Here is a 24,860-nt window from a genome sequence, read left to right on the forward strand (position 1 = left end):
AAGACTAGACATGGATGTATAAGATAGACATTTTTATGTCATGAACTTGGATGAGATCGTTGTTACCAGATCGCTGAGGTGAAGAGCAATGGCCAACCTTCTGCAAAGATTAACAAGTAAACTGATGTCTGTCGAGGTAGACTCTGATCCAGTGAGCATGTGCAGATAGAATTGCATTGACTGTGTTGGGTTCAACAACCTGCAAGAGACTGCAACCATTGAATGATTCTAATAATTAGATGGGCATTAGAAATAGTACAGCTAATGTACATCGATCTTCAAACTTCAATTTGTCCATTTCCAGCATTAACAGCATTACATGTCATACATGAAACAACGTACCAATGTGCGAAGATGGGAGACCTGCTGAACCTGCAAGTTTGACTTACGTCTCAATTTAGCATAGCATTAGCACAGTTCTTCAAAAGCAATTCAAAAATTATATGGTTATCTATATATATGGAGGGCTGTCACTGAATCTAGTGAAGTACCCACAATCGGTCTCAGGAAACTATATAATCTTGATTTGATTTGTTTCTGCAAGATCACTCGACTTAACAGTGTATGTCCCAGCGGTGGATTACAGTCTACCTTACATCATGAGTACAGGAATGTTGAACTTGGGAAGATTATACAAAATCCGATGCCAACTGCAAGCTTATTTATTCAGGAACCTTGTTATTTAAGTAACAAATGGATGGTATTTCGGCATTGCTTGTGGAGATTGGATTGAGAGAAGAACGAAGGGACTCTGGTCCTTCTGCTGCAATTCTTTTGCATAGCATATCACAATTGCTAATCACCTCCGTAAGCCTGCCTTTAAGTTCACCAACTTCGACCTGTAATTGCTGCACTGCAATGTTCACCAAACCATCAACGAAAGAATATTAAAAAAAAAAAAGGCTGGAAAAGCAGTTGATCTTTCCTCTTCTTCTTAGGGAAATAATGGAGTCAAACATGTATCATTGTGTACATTTCAACAAAAATGTGAAAATTACAGATTGATCATTAAAGAATCAGATTTTATCATAGGTAAATCTTTTTCAGCAAGATAATCAGGGAAGTGGAGAAACTCACCTTCAGCAAGACTCTGAGTGGTTGATCTCATGGCTGAAACTGAATAATTGAACCGCTGAAAAAGCTTAACAGCCAAAGCATCAGCAGTTTCTATCTTGTTTTCAATCTCCTCCTGCAGCATTTTATAGTCAGATCCTGAACATATTTCTATATTTCACCTTCGCGATGAAGATTCTCTTATGACATTAATAAAAAAGGATTTTCTTGACCTACAAATTTGGCTATAAGGTGAAATTATGTAAGCATAGAAATCAATCACTACAGAAGCACAACAGAGTAACAAGAAGCATTTAGGAAATATACTGGATAAATTCTAAGGATAAACCAAAGTTGTCACAATTTAATGCACCTTAATTCTGCATGATTGCTATCACTATGTATGACATGAACTTAATTCTTTTGGTAGATATACCACCTTTCTGCAATTATATTATCTTCAGGAATAATCATTTGGCTGAGCCTTACAAAGTAAGAACTAGCTGCATTTCACAAAGCCGGAACATATTCATGAACAATGGTTCAGGAACCAGCTATACCGGCAGCATTGACTTAAGTGACACTTGCCTAAATATGTCATCAGCTTATCTGATGAAGTTGCCAAAACAGAGAGAGAATCACAAAGTCTATGGTTTGCATAATAGACTGGTTCAGAAACAACAGACAAGGAGTGTTCATGTTGCAGTTATGTAGTAAGAAATATCTTTTCCCCTTCTTTTTCCTCACATGCTTCCACCCTTATGCACGATTTGGCACACACTTGCAGACCATTCTATTCCCTTTCTCCTGCCCACCAGTAACTGGCACCATATTGAAGCTCAATTGTTACTCCCCCAATATGAAGATTACACAGCACCAACTATTGATCCTAGACTGGATCAGTCAAAGATGTTAAGCCTATATTCTTCTTCATGCTCAATCAAGAAGAACGTTTTATTGTCACTAAAAACTCTCGCATAGTACTGAAGTTCTGCAATGTGCAGATTTTCAAATTTTAAGACCAAAATGCATCACAAAGTTATATGACACCTGTAATGAGTTTATCCATTAAGTCCAGATGGGACATCTTTTCATCTTTGAATAGCTCTTGCAACAACCAAATTCGGATCAATGTACAAACTCAGAAATCTGGACATCAAGATGGTGCAAATTCCTTCGAAGTATCTTGTTTTTTTTTTTTTCATCCCTTAAAGTGCTGCAGTGACAGAAACCTGAGAAGCTTATCAACAGATAAAAAAGCTCATTCACTTTCATGACTGACATACAATTAACATTAAAGGCCCATGCCTGTTTAGCAAGATCAGAGGTGTTAGTAACACATTCAACCAAGTAGCCATAGGCCATGACAAAGAAGGCTAGAGGGTATTCCTTAACAATCTAGATTTTCGAGATGCAGGACAATCTAAATCAAGAATGCTCTCATGAGATTACTAACGGGAGATTTTATAGGAAGGACATGTCAATACAAATGTTGTGCTCCGAATTCTTTAGATAAAAGACTAGCTCAGCTCGCAAAGCATGCATATCAGCAGATGCACATATAAAAAATTAAATAAATGGTAGCTGCATCTAATCCTACTCCAGAAATATCTAGAAGCAATAATAAGATGTTGAACAGTGTCATTGTCAGGATAAACATTCTGAATCCAATGTAATCATGCAGTAGTAACATTATACATGACAGCACCTGTTTTCTACTAATCTTCTTGGCCTTCTCTTCCTGCCACTCGCGATACATAGAAAAGAGCTCCAACAGAACATTGGGATTTAAAGTACCTAGTATTGAGAAATTCAATGAGTATACGATAAAAAGTTCAACCCAAGAGCAGCTAAGCATGCTATATTTATAGTGAAAATTGATATCTTTTCAGCTAATATGAACTATGAACCTGTGCCAACCCTTCCGAATGCAAGTAGTAATCTACTAAAAGAACCAAAAAGGTCACCTGAAGTAGAGGTGGAAGAGGAGGACGATGAGGGTTTCCTGACAAGAATGTCGGATAAGCTGGACTCGGACGGAGGCGGGGAGGTCAGCAGCGGCGTGGCCTGAAACGATCAGCATCGACAAAAAGGTTGATCGAAGGAAGGAAATCGAAGCAGGAAGGGGGAGAAGAGGGCACGGTCTCACGATTTTGAGCGCCTCGACGCGCTCCACGAGGGGATCCACGCCCTCGATCCTTTGGGAGACGGTGGTGATTTCATCGATCCGCTGCGGACGAGAAAAATCGAACCTAAAGCATCAAGAATAGGAACCAATTGCAAGAACGGAAGGGAAGAGGGTGAGGAAACCTGTTGGTGGTGTACCGGGAGAAGGGATTCGGAGGCGCCCATCGGAGTTCCGCGAGGTTGGGCATGCCGGTCGCACGTGCGATAGCCTCATATGGAATCGAGCAAGCTTCTTATTGGGCCGACTCAGAGCCCATGACTCCGCCCGCCTCGGGCAAACTCCGCAGGAGCCCAGTACGGCTCAAGGCACAGAATGCGCTTGTCCTTGTTGCAGGGTCGGGCAAGAAAACATCATACTGGACTTTCCTAGCAATTTCGTCGAACAGCTGCTGCGCATTGGACAGAGCACGAGTAGAGTGAAAGAAACCATTACCTCTCTCGGAATCCTTTAGCTTCGTTTGTCTTCTGCCACTCCACATCTGTCACCACCGCAAGGAGGAACAAACTTGCGTTTTCCTCAAGCTATCCCCACCACGAGAAAGAGAATCCAATAGCAGTCTTTTTCTTTATTTATTCCCTTCTTTATGTCTGTTGCGGGCTTGCGTCAGTCTCGCCCTATTGTCACACACCAACGCCCTATTGCGTCAGTCTCGCCCTATTGCCCTGGATATGCAGAGCAAGGAAGAAGAGGAGGAGGAGGCTGAGAAGGGATGCTCCGCTAGAGATGCTCAGCAACAAGGCAAAGGTATTCATTTACTCACCACCGTAAGCTTAGCCGATGCCTTTTGATTTCAAGATGGCTGATGGAACTAACGGAGAAGAGAACGCTTCTGATGTTGCTGCTGTGCAGGAAGGAAGACCAACAACAACAACAACAACAACAGGAGGAAGTTGTTGGAAGTGCAGCAAGCCATTTTGGCCAACATGTCTCAAGCTCATCAAGATTTCAGGGACGAGCTGGTTGGATCCGGAGATCGTGTTCAAATTGGCATGTGAGGTATTGGAAAAGTCGGTAGTTTACAATAAAAAAATTGAATTAAAATGAATATAATAAATATCGACTATAGATTTAGACATCTTTATCCTCGACGATGTGTGAAAAAAGATTTAATAAAAAAATTAATATATATAAAGATGAAGATTTTAATTTTTTTTATCAAATATTATAATGATTATTTTGGAGCACAAACTGTGTCCATCAACAAACAAATAGTTTTCTTCTCATAGAAATAAATATAATTTTTCGACGATATATGAAATGAGATGAGATTACATACTAATGAAAGAAGTACTCATCTGTTATGACTAAGAATTTTAGGAAAAAAGATGTCTTGTAATAGCTTGGGTGTGTCTATCAACAAATGTCTTGTAGACTTAGAAATGATGTATCTATTAATTAGAGTTATACTCTGAAAAATAAAGAATGAGAAATATCATGGATTTTCTTTGTAGAAAAAAGTGTGGAATGCTTGTTGGCCACTGCAGTATGAAATGAAGGTAGATGAGATTAGTTTACTATGTATCAGTTGAACTCTCTCTCCTGAATAAAAACAGTTTTGAGGAACCTGCCCTCACTCTGCTATGCTGTAATTTTGATGTATGGGGACCCTCTCTTCAGGAACAAATGCTTTGGCAATGTGGTTTGATTTATGGAACACCTTTGATTCAAAGGGAGATCAACTCATCACTTCCGAAGGGATATTGGAAAGGGATTCCTCTTTCTTCCCCAGAAACTTGAATGCACAGCATATAGATGATGTCCATCGCAAGACAAACATATTGAAGTATACTAATCTCAAGTGGTATGGTTCAACAATGGCAATAAGCCATAACATTTCATTGGATGGGTCTTTTTAGGCTTATGGAAGATAATATTTTTATTTGTAGAAGTTATTAAATAAGGTAAGTCAATTGAAATTAATACTGCAAGGAGAAATAGAAGAAGACAAAAGAAACTTTATTTGTAAATAATAAAATGAGTTTACAAGTTCTTTTTATCAACTGTTTGTGTAGTAGTTTGTAGAACACTTTTAAAACCTTTCTTCCTAGTGAAATATCATTTTCTAGAATGTTGTTAACCTCATCTTAACTATCAATCAAGATCCAAAAATGAGGAGCATTTCTTCCTAAAAACACATTACAATTTACCACACTGTGTTATAATAGGCTTTTGTTCACAACAGGCCAGTCCAGTCATTGCAGATAATATTTTGATCTGTGGATCTCAAACAATATAAAAAGAGTGGTAACAATGAATATGTTGCCATCAACAGTAGGATTTCAACAAAATCGAATCCATAACAGGAAAAGGTAAAATAAAATATCTCGAAATCCAGAATGGTCCTCCAACATAATAAATGACAAGAAAGTCACCATAATACTCAAATGACAAACTGAGCTCATCAGAAACCAATATACCAGACACTGTTCCACTAAGCAATCTAAGAGGTCTTCTCTGCCTTGGCAGCAGTGGCAGCAGCTTGTCCCCTGAGACGACCGGTCCTCCTTGCAGCAATAAGACCGACCTTCTGCCCGGGAGGAGCATCACGGCGGACGGTGGAGGCATGTCCAATGTGCTGGTGGTTTCCTCCTCCGTGGGGATGCTCCACAGGGTTCATAGCCACACCTCGGACCTTTGGCCAACAGTTCCTCTTCACTCTGAACTTGTGGTAGGCATTGCCAGCCTTAAGTAGGGGCTTCTCAGTTCTACCACCACCAGCAACTTGTCCGATCATGGCACGACAATTGCTGGGAACGATCTTCTTTGCTCCAGATGGGAGCTTGATCCTGCAACCAAAAACCAGAAATAAAAAATTTCATCGGACAAGTTGGCTGATGAACTCAAGGATCACAAAGAGGTGCCTAAGCAGAAAAACTGCATTAAGATTTCGATCTCAACCTTACAGTTGCTTTTTATATTGATCGTATACATGTTCAAGCCAAAGAAAGCTAATATTAGAAATTTGTATTCTTCTGAGAGACACTAGTATAAAGCTATCTGCCAAATAAAGGATTCAGTTTCCAACGGCTAGGATATATGTCTGATGCAAACTGGATGCAATATTTAGACTGATAAGTCAATGGAATTTCCACTGGCTAGGAAATATGTTTCATGCAAACTGAATGCAGTATTTGGAACGACAAGTCAGAATTCAAGAGGAAAAGAGTTTAATGATCGCAGGCTGATGGTAACATTAGACAATGAAGGCCAAGCAAATGAATGTGGCACAATCAGCACCTTGCAAATAAATCAATTATATGCTACTGCACTCATGTCCAAAATATTCAGATCAAAAGTTACAACACAAATAAAAACTTCAAAAAGAATTTATTTTCAACCAAACTGTTATCGTAGGATGTGTAGAAGAAACAATATACTGATGAAACAAAATTAATTTCAAAGTAAAAAAAGAGCATTCAAATTGTGAAAATTAAGACTTTTTTTTTGTCAGATGATGATTAAAAGGAGGCAGTCAATTGCCTTGCAAACTTTAGAACTTGCAAGTTCCAAGACACATTTTAAAAAGCATGCACTCAATCTTTACATTCAAGATCTTGAGAAGGAATAAGTTTTGCCTTGATATTTCTTACTAAGATGAAACAAAATGGGTGGTCAATGTCATGGGATGAAGTCAGTTCTACTAAAATCCAGCAAGCTTAATACTAAATAACAATACTTTAGACACGCAGAAATGATTTTTTTTAGTGTAGCTACTGAAAAGGCTTAAAAAGTTGAATATTAAATTCACAAAGTATTATAACATATGATAATTAAGATATAACAAGTTATCTATCATCAACGTGTCTCTAGCCTATGCTAACATATCAGCAATTCCCTATCATCAACATGTCAATAGCCTCGACAAAACAGTTAAATGCCAAAACACTCCCTCGGTAACATATAATGCACAAATCAAAGCAGCTTCTATGATTGACAAGCAAGTAGAAGGCGGTCTAGACTTTAAATGAATGCCAAAAAGAGAACCCCACTTCCTAACCTATAATAGAGTTGTTAGCATCCGATGTTAAACCTTACGGAATTATAATTACTCGTTTCAGTCTGATTTAACAGAAAAAAATAGAACAGTTCGTTATTTGTTTGTTTCATCACTGGGCAGAATGATAAGACAAACAAAGTTTTACTATTCCTCGTACAATAAGAAGCAAAAAGTTTCTTTTCAGACGGATCTGACTGATATCAGAAGGCAATATTCAACAGAGCAAATCAAAATATCCAAATATCACCATAGGAATAAACACCAGAAAATGATGTACTTATCCAACTCCAGTAGTGAGATGCAGAAACGCCACCGGTACAATATTCTATCGTGAAAAATCAGATAAATAAGCAACATCGAGCTGAAAACATAGAGGATACATCTAGATCGCTTGACTCGGCACAACGAAACAGAAACAAGAGTAGAATCATCGTCGATTGGGAAAAAAGAAATTTATTTTTCACGACTTCAGATCCCAAGTATACTTGACAAAAGAAAACAGTAGCAAGGAAAAAAGAGGACCTGGAGGTGCCGTTGTCAGGGTTGTGACTGATGACGATCGCGTAGTCGCCGGAGGCGCGGGCTAGAACACCGCGGTCGCCAACGTGGTGCTCGACGTTGCAGACGACGGCACCCTCAGGAATGGAGCGGAGGGGAAGGACGTTGCCGACCATAAGGGAGGCCTTGCGACCACAATAGACGAACTGGCCGGTGTACATCCCTTCGGCGGCGATGAAGAGCTCCTTCTGGAGCTTGTACCGGAAGGGATGGCGGAAGGTGACGCGGGCAAGAGGGGCGCCACGGCCAGGGTCGTGCAAGATCTCGGTGATCACGCCCTTAAGGTAGCCATTGCGCTCCCCGAAGTCGAGGCTCCGGAACCGCGCGGGCCCCTTGCGGTGGTGCGTGTGGGAGCGGAAAACCGACCCGGCTCCCTTCCTCTGTGCTCGGATCACGCGTCCCATCTCGGCGGCGAAGCAATAGGCTGAAGGAAGGCGATACGGGGAGCGCGAGAAGGGGGTAGGATTTAGGGGCTCGACCGCGAACGAGGGCCATTTATAGTAGTGAGACGACGGAGGCGGCGCCCTAATTTGTGCGGTTCTGATGATGCTTGATGGTGCTCTGCGCACCGTTGGATTTATGGTCCTCAATTGGTAGCAAAGACCGAACCATACGATCCATTGGGCCTCATATGATATAATCATATTATATTTTCAGACTTAGCATATTAATTGCGTCATGAAATTAATATTAAGGCATAAAAAATAGGAAAAGAATCTAACGAATCCATCTGACTAAATGAAAGAAAAGATTTGATAAGGTCCGTATAAAAATATCGTATATTGGTGACTTCTAGTTTACTACAATATCGGATGAAAATATTGTATAGTTTACAAATTTTATATGAAAAATCTATATGCTTACTATAATATTTTTTTATTATCTAAATAGCTATCTTGTTAACAGGGAAAGAAATTGTTGACATCCTAATAAGTGCGATTGGGTTTAGACCCATATACGTAAGATCATTCGAGATATCTCCGAGATGAAAATGTCAAGCTCTCAATATGTCATATACACAAAGATCAAGAACGAAAGAGATTTCTCAATCTAATCCCTTTGATGCCCAAGTTATTAATATGATATAAGGTATATGAGTATGAATATAAGTGATCAAAGAAGATAACCCATCTTTTTATATTGAAGATGAGTATTTTATATTTAATCGGAAGGGGACAGAATATTTCGTAAAATATTAAAGACAACCTTAACTATCTCAAATAGTCTCTCATTTAGCCTCTTATCCCCATGGATAACAAGAGGATGACAACTTATAATCACTTGCTTTGGACTTCTGATGATAAAAAATGGAGGATAGACTTTGTTTTCTACTTCCATCCTCAATATCACACGGTGATCATACATTGAATGACGATTATCTAACGATGTTTTCCTTATCACTAAGTCATCCTATCCTCGTGTGTATATCATTTTCGTATGTCTCTCCCTCGTGTATATCAATATCCTCATAAACATGTTCGTATATTATTTTGAGTAAGTATGCAGCTTAGTCCTCAACATATAATTAATTCATTGATTCAGAGATATTTATCATTTGATGCATATTGTATTTTAAAGTCTTATCCTCTAGTATTTATGATATATAGAATACAGACTAGTATTTGCTAGTACATGTATTTGCTAATACATGTGATTTCTAACCTTACAAATGAATTAGAAATTATTGGTTGTAATGACGCTTGAGATCTAAGCTTTGTACCTCATTATCTTTTTATTTAAGTTATTCCTCGTTCCCATAATAGTAAAGAGTAAAGTAATTCAAACTTAGGCAATTTCCCATCTTTTTCTTTTTTTATAAAATATATCTCTAGTTTTTATATTTTTCAATTTGATGCTCCTCTTTAGAATGTTATCCAAAATACTCAACACCTATATTTTTTTATTAATTTTTTATACTTTTTCCAACCGTCATTACAATATTTTTATTTAACTCATTTATAATATATTTTTTTAAATTATTATAAACTTTTATTAAGACACTAAAAATAATATAAGATCGTTAAAAAAATACTATAAGTGACATCATATTATATATCTTTGGTTGTCATATTATTTAGTTGAGACAAGGAGTTTATTCAGATTATTTATCGTGTTTTCAAATAGGTTTTACAATATCTTTATCATGACCAAAATAATAAATTTTTATTTTTATTTGAGTAATATTTTTTTCTAAACTATTATAAATATTTATTTTATTTGAATCATAATATATCAAATGATTTTTAATATATCTTGATTATATTTGGCTTACCATTATTAAGGGCCGAAAACATTATAAATCATATCAAATTTTTAGACTTTAAATAGATCGACTAAGATTATGAGTCCATTTATATTACCATTTATAATATTCTCAAGTGAATTTTATAGTATTTCTATTGTGGTGATAAAAAAATATTATAAAGGACATATTTTGAATAATATTCAAAACACACCATTTGGGAAAAACAAAAACGAAAAAGGAAAACTTTTTGAGGAAGTCGGCCTTCAAACTTTTACTCCAAACTTCTCTCAATAATCCTCCAAATATTCTTAGCAAAATTACATGTAATATAGCACTTTTAATTACAAAGATTGAATTAATTACAAAAGAAAACTGAAAGAAATTTGGAAACAATTATCTCAAATTTCAGAAATCAAATGCCAAAAGAAAATTAGAGTCACCACTTTTAATTCAACAGTTTTATGACATCACATACCCTTTTTTCTCACCCACACAACGCAACACCTCTTCTCTTCGGTCCATCAGTCACTCTCCACGAACACTTTCCCTGGGCCCCTCCTCTCTCTCTCTCTCTCTCTCTCTCTATAACACCAGAGAGTTCCCTTACATACCCACACACACACCCGCCTCTCCTCCTCGGTCCATTTCTCTAACCTTTCCCAATCGTCCGCTCAACGCTGCCCAACTCCCTATAGCGATACTTCTAACGCCAATCCATCCTCGCTCTCTCCGCCCCCGTCTTCATTTCCCCTTCTCGTCTCCCTCTCTCGCAAGATCTCATCAAAATGTCTGCCGTCGCCGCCGTCAGGATCCCCTCTCCTGCTCTCGTGGGAGCTCGATCCGCAGGCGAGAAGCCCTGCGCTCCCTTCGTTTCGTGCCCGGCCGGGCACGGCCTTCACCGCACGCACGTCAGGTCGACTCGCCTGGGCCGCCCTCTCCTCGCCGTCTCCTCCGATGTCCTCAGCGGCCAGAAGTCCCTCGGCTCCAACTCCTCACCCTCCCACCATGTGTGTTCCCATTCCCCAAAAAGCCCTCTTTTGTTGGAAGAAACTCCTATAAAAATGAATCTTTCGGGAGAAAAGCCTCTCAAAATTGGTCTTTTGCACGATTCGGTTATGACACGGCTGGCAAAACTTCATCTTTTTGAGGGTTTTGTATGGATCTAATTCTGTTTGATCTCGATTGCAGGCGGTAGTAAGCCGGGAGGAGGCGTTAGTGCTGTATGAGGACATGGTCTTGGGGCGCGTCTTTGAGGACATGTGCGCGCAGATGTACTACCGCGGCAAGATGTTCGGCTTCGTCCACCTCTACAATGGCCAGGAGGCCGTTTCCACTGGCTTCATTAAGCTCCTTGAAACCCGGGATAGCGTCGTTAGCACGTATCGAGATCACGTCCATGCACTCAGCAAGGGTGTCCCCGCCCGCGCAGTCATGGCTGAGCTCTTCGGCAAGGCCACTGGCTGCTGTCGCGGCCAGGGTGGCTCCATGCACATGTTCTCTGCACCACATAACCTCCTCGGTGGCTTCGCTTTCATAGGTGAAGGCATCCCGGTGGCTACTGGTGCTGCTTTCTCTTCCAAGTACCGCCACGAGGTCCTTAAGGAGTCCAACCCTAATGGCCTTGATGTCACTGTGGCCTTCTTTGGTGATGGGACCTGCAACAATGGTCAGTTCTTTGAGTGCCTCAACATGGCTCAGCTCTGGAAGCTGCCCATCGTGTTTGTTGTGGAGAATAATCTGTGGGCAATCGGGATGTCTCACCTCAGAGCAACTTCGGACCCTGAGATCTGGAAGAAGGGACCGGCATTCGGCATGCCTGGGGTGCACGTGGATGGGATGGATGTACTGAAGGTTCGGGAGGTGGCAGTGGAAGCAATTGGAAGGGCAAGAAGCGGGGAAGGACCCACGCTTGTTGAGTGTGAGACATACCGTTTTAGAGGGCACTCACTCGCGGATCCTGATGAGCTCCGGAAGCCTGGTGAGATTGAAATATTACTCTTTTGATTTGTTCATTGACTTGGCTACAAGAATTAGTGCACAGTACACACGCTAATTTTGTATTTGTGAGATGTTATCGAACAGTCTCAACCGAATAAGAAATGGTAGGGTTTCACTCGAATTGCATAAAAGATGACATAAAAGATTTTGCAACAAACATCATAATTGGAAATTCATTATTAAATAAACGATCTTACACGACATTTGGTATTCTAATAACTCAAATACTCAAACACAATAATGCTGTGAGGTTAAATAGACTTTGAACTTGTCGTTTGCCATTGCTGATTGATTTTTAGTAATTATAAATGTGACGGTATTTGGAGAATGGCATCTTAAAAATTTTGATGCACACTGTCTACTGACAGGTGTAGCCTGATTTATTAAAAGGAGTTGTTTGGAATTCAGTAGTAAAAATTTTGGTGGATTTGTTTGATATGTCTTGTCGTTCCTTCTGGTATGTTAGACAACAATAATGTTGTAAGGAATATTTTGATCACATTATCAATATATTTTTACTTACATGAATCATTACATTTTTTAAATATTTCCTTTTTGGTTTCTATCACATTGTTTGTGTTGTTTATGTTAATATGTGATTTGAATTGTTTTTCTCTAAAATGTGCATCAATGTTAGCTGCTCTTGTTTCTTCTAATCAGGCTTCTGCATTAATGTTAGTTGCTCTCGTTTCTTCTTGGTGTATTTCTTTTTCTTTTTTCACATTGTCTCCTTTGAGTTGGGCTCAATTTGTTCATTTGTTATGATGCATTACTATGACAACTATGAAATTTATTGTTCATGTTTCAGTGGTGCTGAAGAGCGACGTCATAAGCTCTCAGTATGTCACACTGAAGAATTTAAATTATAGTATTTTATAGATATCCATTATTCTGCTCTATCGGAAGCAGATTTTATTCACACAAGCCACATTCTGGTAGTAATGTGTTTGAATGCTTTGTTATTTTATAACTATTTTAGATCAAGATTGCTGAATTTCTCACTTGGTGTCGAGTAATCTAGAAACTAAAACACTTCATGTTGCACTTCTAGTGAAATATATGTTCTTTTAGTTACAGACCTTACGTACACACTTTTAATGATCTTATGGCTTTGATTTATTTAGACTTTGTTGCTTGTTCTTTTTCATCCTAAATATTTTAAGACTAATTATGCATTTGTGCATCATTTCAAAAAGTTTAAATAAGTTTCATACATAGGTAACTTCTTTTATCATCTAATTAGGTTCTTTAGGATTTGTTCTAGTAACTTTCTGTCATCCCTTGACCTGGATACTTCAAGTAAAATGATATGCACATCCACATACATCACACTGATATCTAAATGCAGAAATATATTGTAAGCCAACTTCTTTTGCAATATCAAAAGGGATATTAAGGAACATATTGCCATACTATAGTGCAATATAGATTACTAAACTCTTCTCATTTTCGACAGATGAGAAGGCACATTATGCTGCAAGAGATCCTATCATAACCTTGAAGAAGTACATTCTTGAAAACAGCCTTGCAAGTGAAACAGAACTGAAGGCTATAGAGAAAAAAATTGATGAGCTTATTGAAGATGCTGTGGAGTTTGCAGATTCAAGTCCACCTCCTCCAAGAAGCCAGCTATTGGAAAATGTTTTTGCCGATCCCAAGGGATTTGGGATTGGCCCTGATGGGAAGTACAGGTGCGAGGATCCTAAATTTACAGAGGGCACTGCTCAGGTCTAAGTTGAAGGTTTTAACACACTATCTACACCTTGGGTTGCTACTTATGGTATTTTGGCAGATATCAGTTTGATTAAAAAATATGTTCTTTACTATAAACTGTTTTTTCTTTTGGCATCCTAATCTCTCTCTTTTTTGTTTACATTTTCTTGTCTAAGCAGTCTCTAGCTTCATTTGATACGAACATGTGACTAGAACTCCTAATGTGTGAGACTATGATAGTCTCAGTTTTCTCCATTAACTGAATTAAACATTATTTATCATCCAAATCTCATGTTATGTGGTATGTATGATAAAGTTATGCTTATGTTTGCTGTTTTTCACTCATCCCACTGATTGTTATGTGCAGTATCATTGTAGAAAGCTGACATTTGCTGATCAATATATCTCATCCCTCTTAAGACGGGGTTAAGAATTTTCTTTCAATAGAAACACTACCATATTGGTGATGTGCTGAAACAAAAACACTGGATGGTTACATCTTTGTGAATCTTTAGCATTATATTATGGAAGAATAAGAAAGAGGCTGGATTTGTTCCAAGATGTGTCTCATCCTGATCCACTAAAACACTTCCTTTTGGTTCTATTATCTCTCTTTTAGAAACAGTTCAATTTGTTCGTGGTAATTTCTTATCGATACATCTTTTGGCTTCTAATCAACATCTTACTCATCTGAAATTACCTGCATATAGGATTCATTAATTTCCACTCTGTTCTATTTTCAGGAAAAATCAATACCTGAACACTGCTCTTATCTGATAGGTCAGGATAACTAGTGACTGAGCACTAGTCTATCTGAAAGTAGTGGTGTGTGATTGTGGAGGTGGTGATGTGAAGATAGAGAGAATGAAAATATTTTACTTGCATTGATGGTTACTGATGAGGTATTTGAGATATGATATAATAGAACATGATAGAGAATCTCAGATGACAAATTGGATTGGATTGCAAATGGATTGGCTGTGGTCCACAATCCCAACTATTTCTTCTGTTCCATTGTGTTGGTGGCATTTCACAATCTCCTTGAAATCTCTACAAATGCCAAATAGGATGTTCATTTCCATGAGAAGAATTTCCTGCAAATAGATCATCAGTTGTTTCAGTATTCCATTAATGTGGTCTTCTTTTATATAGGTAGCAATATTATATATATATATATGTATATATATATATATATGTATATATATATATGTATGTATATATATATATGTATGTATATATATGTATGTATATATATATATATATGTATATATATATATGTATATATATATATATATGTATATATATATATGTATATATATATATATATGTATATATATATATATGTATATATATATATGTATGTATATATATATGTATGTATATATATATGTATGTATATATATATATATATGTATATATATATATATGTATATCTATATATATATGTATATGTATATATATATATGTATATATATATATATTAATTGTCTTAATATTATTTTGAATTATTATAGGAAATTAACATAACAGAAATTAATTTTGAACTAACAATTGAGATATTTTAGATGTTACAAAATTCAAAATTTTAGGGATAAATTCAAAACAAAATTAATTATTTTGTATACAATTGCAATTGCTGTCTTGATTCTTTTGTCCTCCAATTTTCACTGGCATATTAGGTGGATAAGATCAATGTCATCATCATCAATCTTTATGTGGCTGCAAGAGATAAAGATGCTGCACATTTATTCTCTGTTACCTTCCACCATGCCACTTAAATCTTCAAGGAACTTGAATTGAGGATAATGCCAGACTTTGGACACACAAACTATGATGGAAAAGAAATTTAGAGATTTGAGTCAGGAAATAAATGTTTATTTATTTTCCATACTTTTTTATTTAATTTGGTCCACCATCTTTCACATCTTTGGCCTTCTTCCTTCGGTTGATGCAGAGCCAAAGAACATGAAACATGTTCTGCAAAAGATGGAACAAGTTCTTAGTTGCTACAGCAGAGCTAGAGAGAGAAAACAGAGCCAGAGCTACACTGCAGCTCACAATTCTATGGGAGACAGAATACATTTTCTTGGAGAGGTTCTTCACCTCATTTTTTTGGGAGGTGAACTACCTTCTTTAGATCCTGTTCTACATACTATTTTGAGAGATGTCCAATCTCTCTTTTGCCCCTCTTTATTTTTTTTTGAGTGATAATTCATCATCACCACACCGTTTTTAGTTAATTATAAATTATCTTTGACATTTGGATCATATTAATATTATGGTTTTTGTACTTAAAAAATTTAAGTTGAGATCTTTATAATTTTGAAAGTAAAATAAATAATTTCATTTGTGTTAGATTGATACGAAAGTGACAAACAAAAAGGTAATTTTAATATTCCTTTTGTTTCTAACTTATGAAATGTTGAAATTACTGTTTTATCAATAAAGTTATTGAAAACTGAAGGGATATTGAAATTATTTTTTACTTTTCATTTTTGTGTTGATCCTACACGTGGTATCAATAGACAGACGACGATAAGATAAATAAAAGTATTTATTTTATTTTTAAAATTATAAAAAAAATTATATAAAATTTTTAAATATAAAATTTATGATACTAATAGGGTTTAAGTAATATACAATTATCTCTGCAAGAGGAGACTAATCTCGGATGCTTCTTAAATTACAGAGGAGTCCCAAAACACATTAAAGAACTTAGAAGACATTCCTGAAACTATAGGTACATATATAGTTGATATTTTGATACATTTTACAAATTTTCTTAATTTTTTGACTAAAGAAAGAACATTGCTTGAACATATATAGTTGACTAAATTTTTATTTTTAATTTCTAATGATATTTTCTTAGTTCTCTCTCTCTCTCTACTTCTTATTGTACTAATGATGATAAATTAATCATCTTATTAGAATATATTCATATCATGTCAAATGATTCTCTCACATTTTATTTATTTGTGAGATATGTAGTTAGTTATTTATGAATGAAAATATTTTTTTTTTTTTTCTTTTAAGTATCCATCTTAATATTCCAAGAGGGAGAGAGAGAAAGTCTATAAAATGATATTATATGATTATAAATAAGGTTAAAAGAGTTTCATCAACTTAATTTAGGAGTCAATAATCTCATCAGATAATGAGAATTGGTGCAACCTACCTACCTAATCAAGAGGGATCGGAGGATCGTTTGTTTGACGAGGAAACAGCACAAAGTCAAAAGGTGGATAACATCTGTGATGGTACGACTCAAAGACGGTGCCGTCTTTCTTTGGGGATTTGTTTTAGATCCGTAGCACCGGAGGATGCATGCATGGAACCCGTCGTCTTTGCCTCGACTTTATGCTGCGTTCCTTTGACATCTTCTTTTAGACTCTTACAACAGCAACAGGTAACATGCATGCGCCTGACGCTTTATTCATGGAGTTTTGTCTCCGTCGTCTTCATTCGTCATCAGCCATGCAGTCCCTAATGAATGAAGAAGAAGAAGAAGAAGAAGATTGCACCAGGATGAACACTGTACAAGATTCATATATGGAGAATAATAATAGCCTTTAATTTGATGCATCAGAACAATTAACGGGTTCTAATTCCTACCCCTCCACTGTCATGAGTCTAAACAAAAGGCAGAAGAGAAAGAAGGCAGGATGTTCTCATGCATCCATCTTCTAATCTAACCAAGAGAAACACCGTATATGTATATATATATAGGTAACAGCGATTCAATGGAGAACGATGGTCTCGAAGCAGTTAAGCCCGTCCAATTCCACAGCAAACCGTGGCCGCCTCCACTCCTGCTGGTGATCCTCCTGCTGCAAGTTGTTTGCCTTCTCTGCGAGGCCGGACTTGTTGATCTCGACCTTGGCCTCCTCTTCCTTATCCTTCTTCCCTCTCCGGATGAGGAGAGAGGTGACCCACTGCGTTCTCGGAGCGGCCATGGAGTTCTGGTGGCAAGGAAAGTAACAGAAGGTGAGGAAGTGCTGCGTGTGTCGAGGGCTGACGGAGAACCAGGCGGCTTTGGCTTTATTGGCGAGGACGCAGCAGCGAAGGTGTTTGCTTCTTCTGTGCCTTCTCCTCGAGTAGGATTAGGAAGTCTAATTGGGTACGGAGAAGGTTGAGAGATGCGTGCGGACTCGGGCAAACCCGCGTGCGACGAATTCGAGACCAGTCCGGATTTGATCCAGTCAAACCGATGTCTTTCACTTTGACTTTTCTGCTGAATCACCCCGAGATCTTTTAGGGGTGACGTGGTGTCACCATCGCCCCCGAAGGGAATCCTGGGTGATTCAGCCCTGGCATCTCTTTCATGCGTCTTGATCGGTTTGTCGGGGTTCTGTACTCCCTGACATCAGCACGAGCGATTTCGAGCGCCTCTTCGAGCACCGGCGTGGAGGAGAGATGACTCTCTCCGCCTTATGCTTCGCCCCCACGACATCCCCCTTCTCTCCGCTCCGCTTCTCCTCTCTCCACGGCGCTCCTCTCCGCCTTCCGACGTTCCTCGCGACGAGGCCCCGTCGTCATCTCTGCGCCACTCGTACGGCCCCTAATGTCTCGCCCTCTGGTAAGAGGCCGAGAAGTCTCTCGCACTCGCCTCCGATCTTTGAACCTTAGCTGACCTGTAATCGTTTCTGGACCAGCGTTTTGGTCCCTGCAAGAGCTGCATCTGGACGAGAAGGAAGCCGAGGCTCTCTTCCGGCAGCACCCGGAGCTGGAACTCGTGCCTCCGGAGTCTCTTCGCAGCCGTGTCCTCGCCTTACAGTCCGTCGGAATCGATGACCTCTCGCTCCGCCGGACCGTGGCCCGGCGCCCCGAGATCCTGTCGGCTCCCGAGCTCGGGCCGTTCCTCGAGTTCGTTCGCGACGAGTTGAAGGGGCTTAAACCGGCCAAGCTGGAGCGTCTTCTGACCACGACCCATCCCGAGTTCTTGACCGGCATCGCTGCGAGGGTCACGCGGCTCATGGAGCACGGCGTCCCCGGCGAGAAGTTGGGGCATCTCCTCAACCATGTTGACATAAGGAAGGTGTTCTGTGAAAGGCCCCTGAAAGATTTGGAGGAGATGATCCTTTTCCTGAAGCGGTTCAGCTGGCCGGACTTGGTCATCCGTCGGCCGATGATTCTGAATCTGGACCTCCACGACCAGCTGATCCCGAGAGTCGAGTTCCTCGCCGAACTCGGGGGCGGAGATGAGGCAGCCGCCGCGGCCTTGATCGCCAAATTGCCTGCCCTCTTATCCTACACCGTCGAGCACTTCGAGTCCCATCTGGAGTTCTGGAGATCCGTGGGTCTCTCCGACGAGGAGCTCTTCAAGATAGCGCTGGTGTACCCTAACATCTTCAGCGTCAGCAAGGAGAGGAAGCTGGGGCCTCGGGTCGAGTTCCTGAGGCAGTGCGGCATGGACGCAGAGGACATCTTCAGGTTCCTGGTGAAGGCTCCCCTGTACGTGAGCCTGTCCTTGAAGGACAACCTCTCCAAGAAGCTGACCTTCCTGGTGAAGATCGGGTACAAGCACCGGACGCGAGAGCTGGCGTGGGCGGTGGGCGCGACGACCAGGACGAGCTGCGAGAACATGCAGAGGGTGGTGGGCCTCTTCTTCAGCTACGGTCTGTCCTGCGAGGACGTGCTGGCCATGAGCAAGAAGCACCCCCAGGTGCTGCAGTACAACCACGCGTCCCTGGAGAAGAAGATGGAGTTCCTCATCGGGTACATGGAGAGGGACGTCGGGGAGATACTGGTCTTCCCGGCATTCCTCGGCTACAAGCTCGACGACCGGATCAAGAAAAGGTACGAGATCAAAAGGGCGGTGAGGGGTAAAGGCATGTCTCTCAACAAGCTCTTGAGCGTGTCCACAGACAGGTTTTACTAAGCTTTGGACCTCAATTTCCATACACGATTAATTCACGAGTTTTTAGTTGGTTTATAGAAACAGATGGATTCAGATACGAATATTGAAAATATGGAAGATTAGGTTTCAGTACAGAGTGAGATGACGGTCGATCTCCTACTAAATCCCATCAAAATCTACGGTGGAGGGAGCAGATCTTTTAGCTTTCCGTGGTTGGTGCCACCATGGAGTGGTCAGCTTCAGGATGGATGATGGTGCTCCAGCTGAAGGACCGATGGTTCGATGGATCTTTTCTTAGGTCGAGGACTACAGATCATGGGTTCGATATCCAACAACAAATGAGATGTTCCTAATAATCGTGTCATGTGGTTGGATTCTTCCCCTTAACAGTTGTTGTTGTGTCTCTATACGATGAACCGATTATAAATGGATCGAGATGGGGAATGGAGATTTGGTAACGATCGATGATAGGATGATGGATCGAGATCGAATAGCTAATCAGGATCTTGTGCGTGCGGTAACCAACACAAAAATGGCATCAAAATAGCATCTGATCGTCCGTTTTTTTAGGGGATCCACATGAAATCCACATGCTTGGTTCTCGATGGGTGCCCTAAGAAACATGCATCTAATCTGCAAGTCAATCATCGTTGGTCTCCTGATCTATCGTGGAAGAAACGGCGACTCTGCGCCACCCCAATTGATTACCCGCGTGGGACCCGCCTTGACTTGGATGACTCTACTCCTCCCTCCAAGTGCGCCTCCGCCCACGAACGAAGTAATTGGTAGGTTTGTGGAGGAAGAAAGGGATCGGCGCTTTGCCACAACGCCAAGTAACAGAGGGCAAAAGGAGGCGACATCCGAATGCTTATGGCCAGCATCGAGTGAGGTAGGAGACGAAGTTGGACGCAAGAGCTCGATCTCACTATTCCAACAGCAAATTGGTGGGTGTCGGAGTGAGACCGACGCCATAAGAGAGGGAGGGGATCGCCCCCGAAATCCCACACAAAAGAGGATCTTGCGGCCATGGATGTAGATGATGCTCCCTCCACCCCTGGAAAGTGGAAGATGGAGAAGCCCCACCACCGCCACCATCCTCGCCTCCTCCTCCCCCGCTGGCACCATTCCTATCCCGTCTCCAAGCTCGTTTTCTGGTCCTTCTTCGCCCTCGCCCTCTTCGTTGCCCTCTTCCTCCTCTCCCCCCGCTCCTCCGCCCCGGCCCGTACCCCTGATTCTTTTGCTTCCTCGTCGACTTCTTCCGGCGTCCGGCGCGCCGCCCTCCAGATGGCCCCCTGGGGCGGCCCCGCGTGGGAGAAGCGCGTGCGGTCGTCCGCCCGGGTGCGGCGAAACCCCGGCGGCGCGTCCGTCCTCGTCACCGGCGCCGCGGGGTTCGTCGGGATGCACGTGGCCGCCGCCCTCAAGCGCCGCGGCGATGGCGTCCTCGGCCTTGACAACTTTAATGGGTACTACGACCCGTCCCTCAAGCGCGCCCGCCAGGCGCTGCTCGACCGCGCCGGGGTCTTCGTCGTCGAGGGCGATATCAACGATGGGGCGCTGCTTCGCAAGCTGTTCGACGTCGTGCCCTTCACCCATGTCGTGCACCTTGCCGCCCAGGCCGGCGTCCGGCACGCGCTGGTTGACCCGGCGTCCTATGTGCACTCCAATGTCGCCGGGCTTGTCTCGGTGCTCGAGGCCGCCAAGGCCGCCGACCCCCAACCGGCCATCGTCTGGGCCTCGTCGTCCTCCGTATATGGCCTCAACTCGCGTGTGCCATTCTCGGAAGCCGACCGCACCGACCGCCCGGCGTCCCTCTACGCCGCCACCAAGAAGGCCGGGGAGGAGATCGCCCATGCCTACAACCATATCTACGGCCTCTCCATCACCGGTCTCCGGTTCTTCACGGTCTACGGCCCCTGGGGGCGGCCCGACATGGCCTACTTCTTCTTCACCCGTGATATCCTCCTCGGGAAGCCCGTGTCTATCTTCGAAGGCCCTGACCACGCCACCGTCGCTCGTGATTTCACCTACATTGATGACATTGTGAAAGGTTGCCTGGCGGCCCTCGACCATGCAGGGAAGAGCACAGGCAGCGGCGGCAAGAAGCGTGGGCCGGCACCCCTCCGAATCTACAATCTGGGCAACACCTCCCCTGTTCCTGTAACCAAGCTTGTCTCCATCCTCGAGCGGCTTCTCAAGGTTAAGGCGGTCAAGAAGCTTGTTAAGATGCCCAGGAACGGGGATGTGCAGTTCACCCATGCCAACATTACCTTTGCACAGAAGGAGCTCGGATACCGTCCCACTACTGGCCTCCACACTGGACTCAAGAAATTTGTTCGTTGGTACCTCGAATACTACTCCATCTCCTTGAGCAAGAATGACAGCAAAGGTAGAAGCATTAGTAGCTAGCTGATGGTACGTGAGAGCAGCAGCCCGGTTGCGGTGTAATTGAGGTGGTCAGGATTGTTCTTCAAATCCTTCATATGCTATTGATGTTGTCACGTAATTTTTTCCTCTCCTTTTAAACTTCCTTCAGTTAGCCTTTTGACCAATTTGTGGTTCTTCCTGTCGTTCTTCAATATTGCATAATGTGATTGTCGGAGGAACTTAAAGAGTCATGTAAGGCTTCTCTACTGGCATGGTGCATCCTTTGCATGACTTTCTCATATTCTGAACTAGCAAAGATAACACAGTACATGTTTTCTTTTACTGACTGATCTCTTCTTCTATTGTTTTCCATGTCCCACATTCCGCATTTCTTTTAGGTTATCATCTGTACATGAATAATGATTTAAATGTGAGAGCATGTTAATTCATTCGATATTCTTGTTTCCATGAACTTTATATCTCGAATTTTTTAGTCAGGATTCATCTGTTATTTTGCTTTCTCTTCACTTCATTAGGTCATTGATACTAAGCTGACTAGTACTGCCAGATTAATGTATAGTCAGAATGCTTGTATCCATGTGAAACAGGTTTAAGTATAATGGTATAGAATTGTAAGTTTTCAGTTGCTTCCTAAAGCTGCTTAAGCAAGGGGAGCAAGGGAGAGTCAGGCACACCTATGGTATAAACATTAAGTTAGCAATTGTTGTTTCTAAATAGATAAACTGTTGTTTACATGAGTCATGGAAACTAAGAATACCTACTAGGTGTCATCTGATGATATAATTACCTAATGAATCTAAATTTTCTTAGATGAGATGTTGCTTCGTTTAGTGGTAAAGGCTTTGCCATATTATGGTACTAATATACTGAAGAATTTTTTATAGAATTTGAACTTTAGCATGTTGCTAACTATAAAAACTTGTTTCTTTGAATAATGGTGCTTCAGAAAATGTTAGTTTTACTGAGATGAGGTACAGTGGATGTGAGGGGTAACCAAGAAAATAGGATAAGAAATGTAGTCTTGATAGAGACTAAACGTAAAATTGTTTAAGATCAAATGAACATGCTTTAAGAAGATCTATAGGTAATGTGGTTAGATGAGCTGAGTTGATTAGGATTGATGGTGCAAGGTGAAGACCAGGAAACCTAACAAAACTTTACTAGGAACACCAAAAAGAGATTATATTTTTCTTGATATAACTAGAGGTACATAGAGCTTAATGGTAGCAAACAATCAATGTAACATATCCCAAATAGTTGGGACTTTGCAAGCTATTGTCATCTTCCTTGTTGCTGTGTCATGAGATCTGTAATTTATGTGGAAGGGGCAAGAAGGATGGAGGCTTTAGGTGTGATCTCTATCTATGCCATTGCCTCATTAGAATTTTGTTTTCCTAGATCTCTTCTAGAAACATCCTTGGTTAAAAATTCTTATAATTAGTGGAGACCAAAAGGTAGGTTAGTTTCATTATTTTAACATCACTTTATTAATCCATTCTAATAAAAAAAATCACAAAGCTATCATTGGAAGCATTCACCATATATGCAAGAGTTTTTGAATACTTTAATCTCAAAAGTGGAAGAAAAGTGGATTATGCCAACTACATATATATTGGTACGTGTTGCTCCCGTGATGGTTAAGATATGGAAGAATGTCATTATCACGAGAAAGATAAAGAGAAATGAGGTAAATGTTTGATCAATTCATTTTATGTAATTGAGGGATGAATTACCATTGTGCGTAGTATCTTGGCATTCCAATATATTGACTAGAATTGGTCTCATATGTTCAATCAATTTCATATAATTGAAAGATGGATTTACCGTAGCGCTTAGTATCTTGGCAGCCTACTAAATCTGCTGGAATTTGTTTCACAAGTTTTGATAATCTCAATACTTATATTTGAAGGGAAGTTTCATGAAGAAAACTCATCACGAGCCAGATCTAGAATCATGTGACCAAACCTTTTAAGCATGGGCTAATAGCTAATATTACCCTATATACTATCTTAATTCTCTTCCCAGGTCTGATATGAGGAAACTGGGTTGTCAATCTCCTCCACTTAAGATTTGACATCCTCGTCAAAGGACAAGCGTAATCCAGAATCATACCTTAATATGTGACGCTTGAAGTCCATAACTCTGTGGCTTCAGCCTTTTACTATGTCCAGTACTGAGTCTTATATGATACCATTTATCATGATCCTATCGATGAAAAAACTGACCTATTAACTTGATGAGCCTAGAAACACAAGATCCATGATGCATATGTCTAAACCGATAGTGGACCAACTCAGTTCTTTATTGTGGATTTAAACTGATATGTCATGGAACTGGAGATGAGTTCCTCATGTTATGAGTCTGGAAATACACTTTGAAATCAAGAACCCTAAACCAATGAGTATTTGTTTTGGTGGCTCATAATATCCATGAGCATATTTTTGGGTGGAGACATCTTAAAGCAATGATGACACAAGAGGTAAAATGATGCAAAAGTGTTTTTTTAACTAACATCTAATGAGCTGTTGTCAAGTATTTCAAGTAATCATTCTGGAAGGACCTTGTGAATCATGGCCCATCATTTCCTGCATGTAAAGCATGACTGTGGAGAACTTTAACTTTAGGGTTTTATTAAGTGGATTCCATTTAAGTTGAATGAAACATTTTTCGATTGGTATTCACCTTTCGTTTTGGTCATAGCAATCTGGAGAAGCAGTAAGACAGATGTGTGCACTCGGAGAGAAGGTGGGGAAGCTAGGAGGAGGACTTTGACTGAAAAAGAAAGAATTAGAAGAAAAATTAGGGAACTCTTTATATCATGAAGACAAATCAGCAAAATAGATCTTTTTTTTCAGAACTCCTTTCC

At 40.5% G+C, this 24,860-nt stretch overlaps 6 protein-coding genes and 1 long non-coding RNA gene across 9 annotated transcripts in view; 5 read left to right on the forward strand and 2 right to left on the reverse strand.

Moving 5' to 3' along the window:
* The window catches only part of LOC135674230 (uncharacterized), a 659-nt gene extending 631 nt beyond the window's left edge, over positions 1–28 (forward strand). Inside the window, exon 1 of the mRNA XM_065183879.1 lies at positions 1–28. This exon is cut by the window's left edge and continues 631 nt beyond it. The gene's annotated coding sequence lies outside the window, so the exon portion shown is untranslated.
* A 475-nt stretch (positions 29–503) lies between these two features.
* Positions 504–3,518, reverse strand: LOC103985812 (uncharacterized). 2 transcript variants are annotated; one of them, XM_065183878.1, is made up of 6 exons: positions 3,379–3,518; positions 3,203–3,283; positions 3,021–3,120; positions 2,762–2,850; positions 1,078–1,189; positions 504–853 (listed from the first exon to the last, which is right to left on the reverse strand). In XM_065183878.1, exons 1-6 carry the CDS (start codon positions 3,403–3,405, stop codon positions 663–665), a joined length of 600 nt encoding a protein of 199 aa, XP_065039950.1. In that variant the 5' UTR covers positions 3,406–3,518; the 3' UTR covers positions 504–662. The 2 variants fall into 2 exon arrangements, with proteins under 2 accessions (XP_065039950.1, XP_009401928.2); XM_009403653.3 differs by having other exon boundaries at positions 3,364–3,485.
* A 307-nt stretch (positions 3,519–3,825) lies between these two features.
* Positions 3,826–5,658, forward strand: LOC135674231 (uncharacterized). Of its 2 annotated transcripts, none has more exons than XR_010513555.1 (3): positions 3,826–3,985; positions 4,091–4,237; positions 4,859–5,658. It is a non-coding gene; the product is annotated as an uncharacterized LOC135674231 (long non-coding RNA). The 2 variants fall into 2 exon arrangements; XR_010513554.1 differs by lacking the exon at positions 4,859–5,658 and adding an exon at positions 4,693–4,804.
* On the reverse strand, positions 5,539–8,274 carry LOC135674229 (large ribosomal subunit protein uL2). Its single transcript, XM_065183877.1, has 2 exons — positions 7,761–8,274; positions 5,539–6,027 (listed from the first exon to the last, which is right to left on the reverse strand). The coding sequence occupies exons 1-2, from the start codon at positions 8,198–8,200 to the stop codon at positions 5,682–5,684; spliced, it is 786 nt and encodes a 261-aa protein (XP_065039949.1). The 5' UTR covers positions 8,201–8,274; the 3' UTR covers positions 5,539–5,681.
* A 2,404-nt stretch (positions 8,275–10,678) lies between these two features.
* Positions 10,679–14,093, forward strand: LOC135674232 (pyruvate dehydrogenase E1 component subunit alpha-3, chloroplastic-like). The gene is made up of 3 exons (XM_065183880.1): positions 10,679–11,048; positions 11,230–12,019; positions 13,496–14,093. The coding sequence occupies exons 1-3, from the start codon at positions 10,827–10,829 to the stop codon at positions 13,771–13,773; spliced, it is 1,290 nt and encodes a 429-aa protein (XP_065039952.1). The 5' UTR covers positions 10,679–10,826; the 3' UTR covers positions 13,774–14,093.
* A 3,973-nt stretch (positions 14,094–18,066) lies between these two features.
* Positions 18,067–19,690, forward strand: LOC103985971 (transcription termination factor MTERF8, chloroplastic). The gene is made up of 2 exons (XM_009403824.3): positions 18,067–18,328; positions 18,405–19,690. The coding sequence occupies exons 1-2, from the start codon at positions 18,166–18,168 to the stop codon at positions 19,628–19,630; spliced, it is 1,389 nt and encodes a 462-aa protein (XP_009402099.3). The 5' UTR covers positions 18,067–18,165; the 3' UTR covers positions 19,631–19,690.
* Positions 19,691–20,118: 428 nt separating this feature from the next.
* On the forward strand, positions 20,119–22,315 carry LOC135674233 (UDP-glucuronate 4-epimerase 3-like). Its single transcript, XM_065183881.1, has one exon. The coding sequence runs from the start codon at positions 20,636–20,638 to the stop codon at positions 22,013–22,015; it is 1,380 nt and encodes a 459-aa protein (XP_065039953.1). The 5' UTR covers positions 20,119–20,635; the 3' UTR covers positions 22,016–22,315.
* The last annotated feature ends 2,545 nt before the right edge of the window (positions 22,316–24,860 follow it).

The sequence above is a fragment of the Musa acuminata genome, chromosome BXJ1-5 (genome assembly GCF_036884655.1).
Source record: "Musa acuminata AAA Group cultivar baxijiao chromosome BXJ1-5, Cavendish_Baxijiao_AAA, whole genome shotgun sequence".
Taxonomy (NCBI): Eukaryota; Viridiplantae; Streptophyta; class Magnoliopsida; order Zingiberales; family Musaceae; genus Musa; species Musa acuminata.

Bases quoted from the DNA above. Each gene is read 5' to 3' on its own strand.
- LOC103985812 (XM_009403653.3), bottom strand. From the start codon at position 3,405: ATGGGCGCCTCCGAATCCCTTCTCCCGGTACACCACCAACAG. The intron at 3,284-3,363 runs GTTTCCTCACCC...TCTCGTCCGCAG, and splicing joins TCCCGGTACACCACCAACAG to CGGATCGATGAAATCACCAC. The intron at 2,851-3,020 runs GTGACCTTTTTG...TCTCAATACTAG, and splicing joins CTCTTCCACCTCTACTTCAG to GTACTTTAAATCCCAATGTT.
- LOC135674229 (XM_065183877.1), bottom strand. From the start codon at position 8,200: ATGGGACGCGTGATCCGAGCACAGAGGAAGGGAGCCGGGTCGGTTTTC. The intron at 6,028-7,760 runs GTCCTCTTTTTT...TTTTGGTTGCAG, and splicing joins CCTGACAACGGCACCTCCAG to GATCAAGCTCCCATCTGGAG.
- LOC135674232 (XM_065183880.1), top strand. From the start codon at position 10,827: ATGTCTGCCGTCGCCGCCGTCAGGATCCCCTCTCCTGCTCTCGTGGGA. The intron at 11,049-11,229 runs GTGTGTTCCCAT...TCTCGATTGCAG, and splicing joins ACTCCTCACCCTCCCACCAT to GCGGTAGTAAGCCGGGAGGA. The intron at 12,020-13,495 runs GTGAGATTGAAA...CATTTTCGACAG, and splicing joins TGATGAGCTCCGGAAGCCTG to ATGAGAAGGCACATTATGCT.
- LOC103985971 (XM_009403824.3), top strand. From the start codon at position 18,166: ATGACTCTCTCCGCCTTATGCTTCGCCCCCACGACATCCCCCTTCTCT. The intron at 18,329-18,404 runs GTAAGAGGCCGA...TTTCTGGACCAG, and splicing joins CCCTAATGTCTCGCCCTCTG to CGTTTTGGTCCCTGCAAGAG.
- LOC135674233 (XM_065183881.1), top strand. From the start codon at position 20,636: ATGGATGTAGATGATGCTCCCTCCACCCCTGGAAAGTGGAAGATGGAG.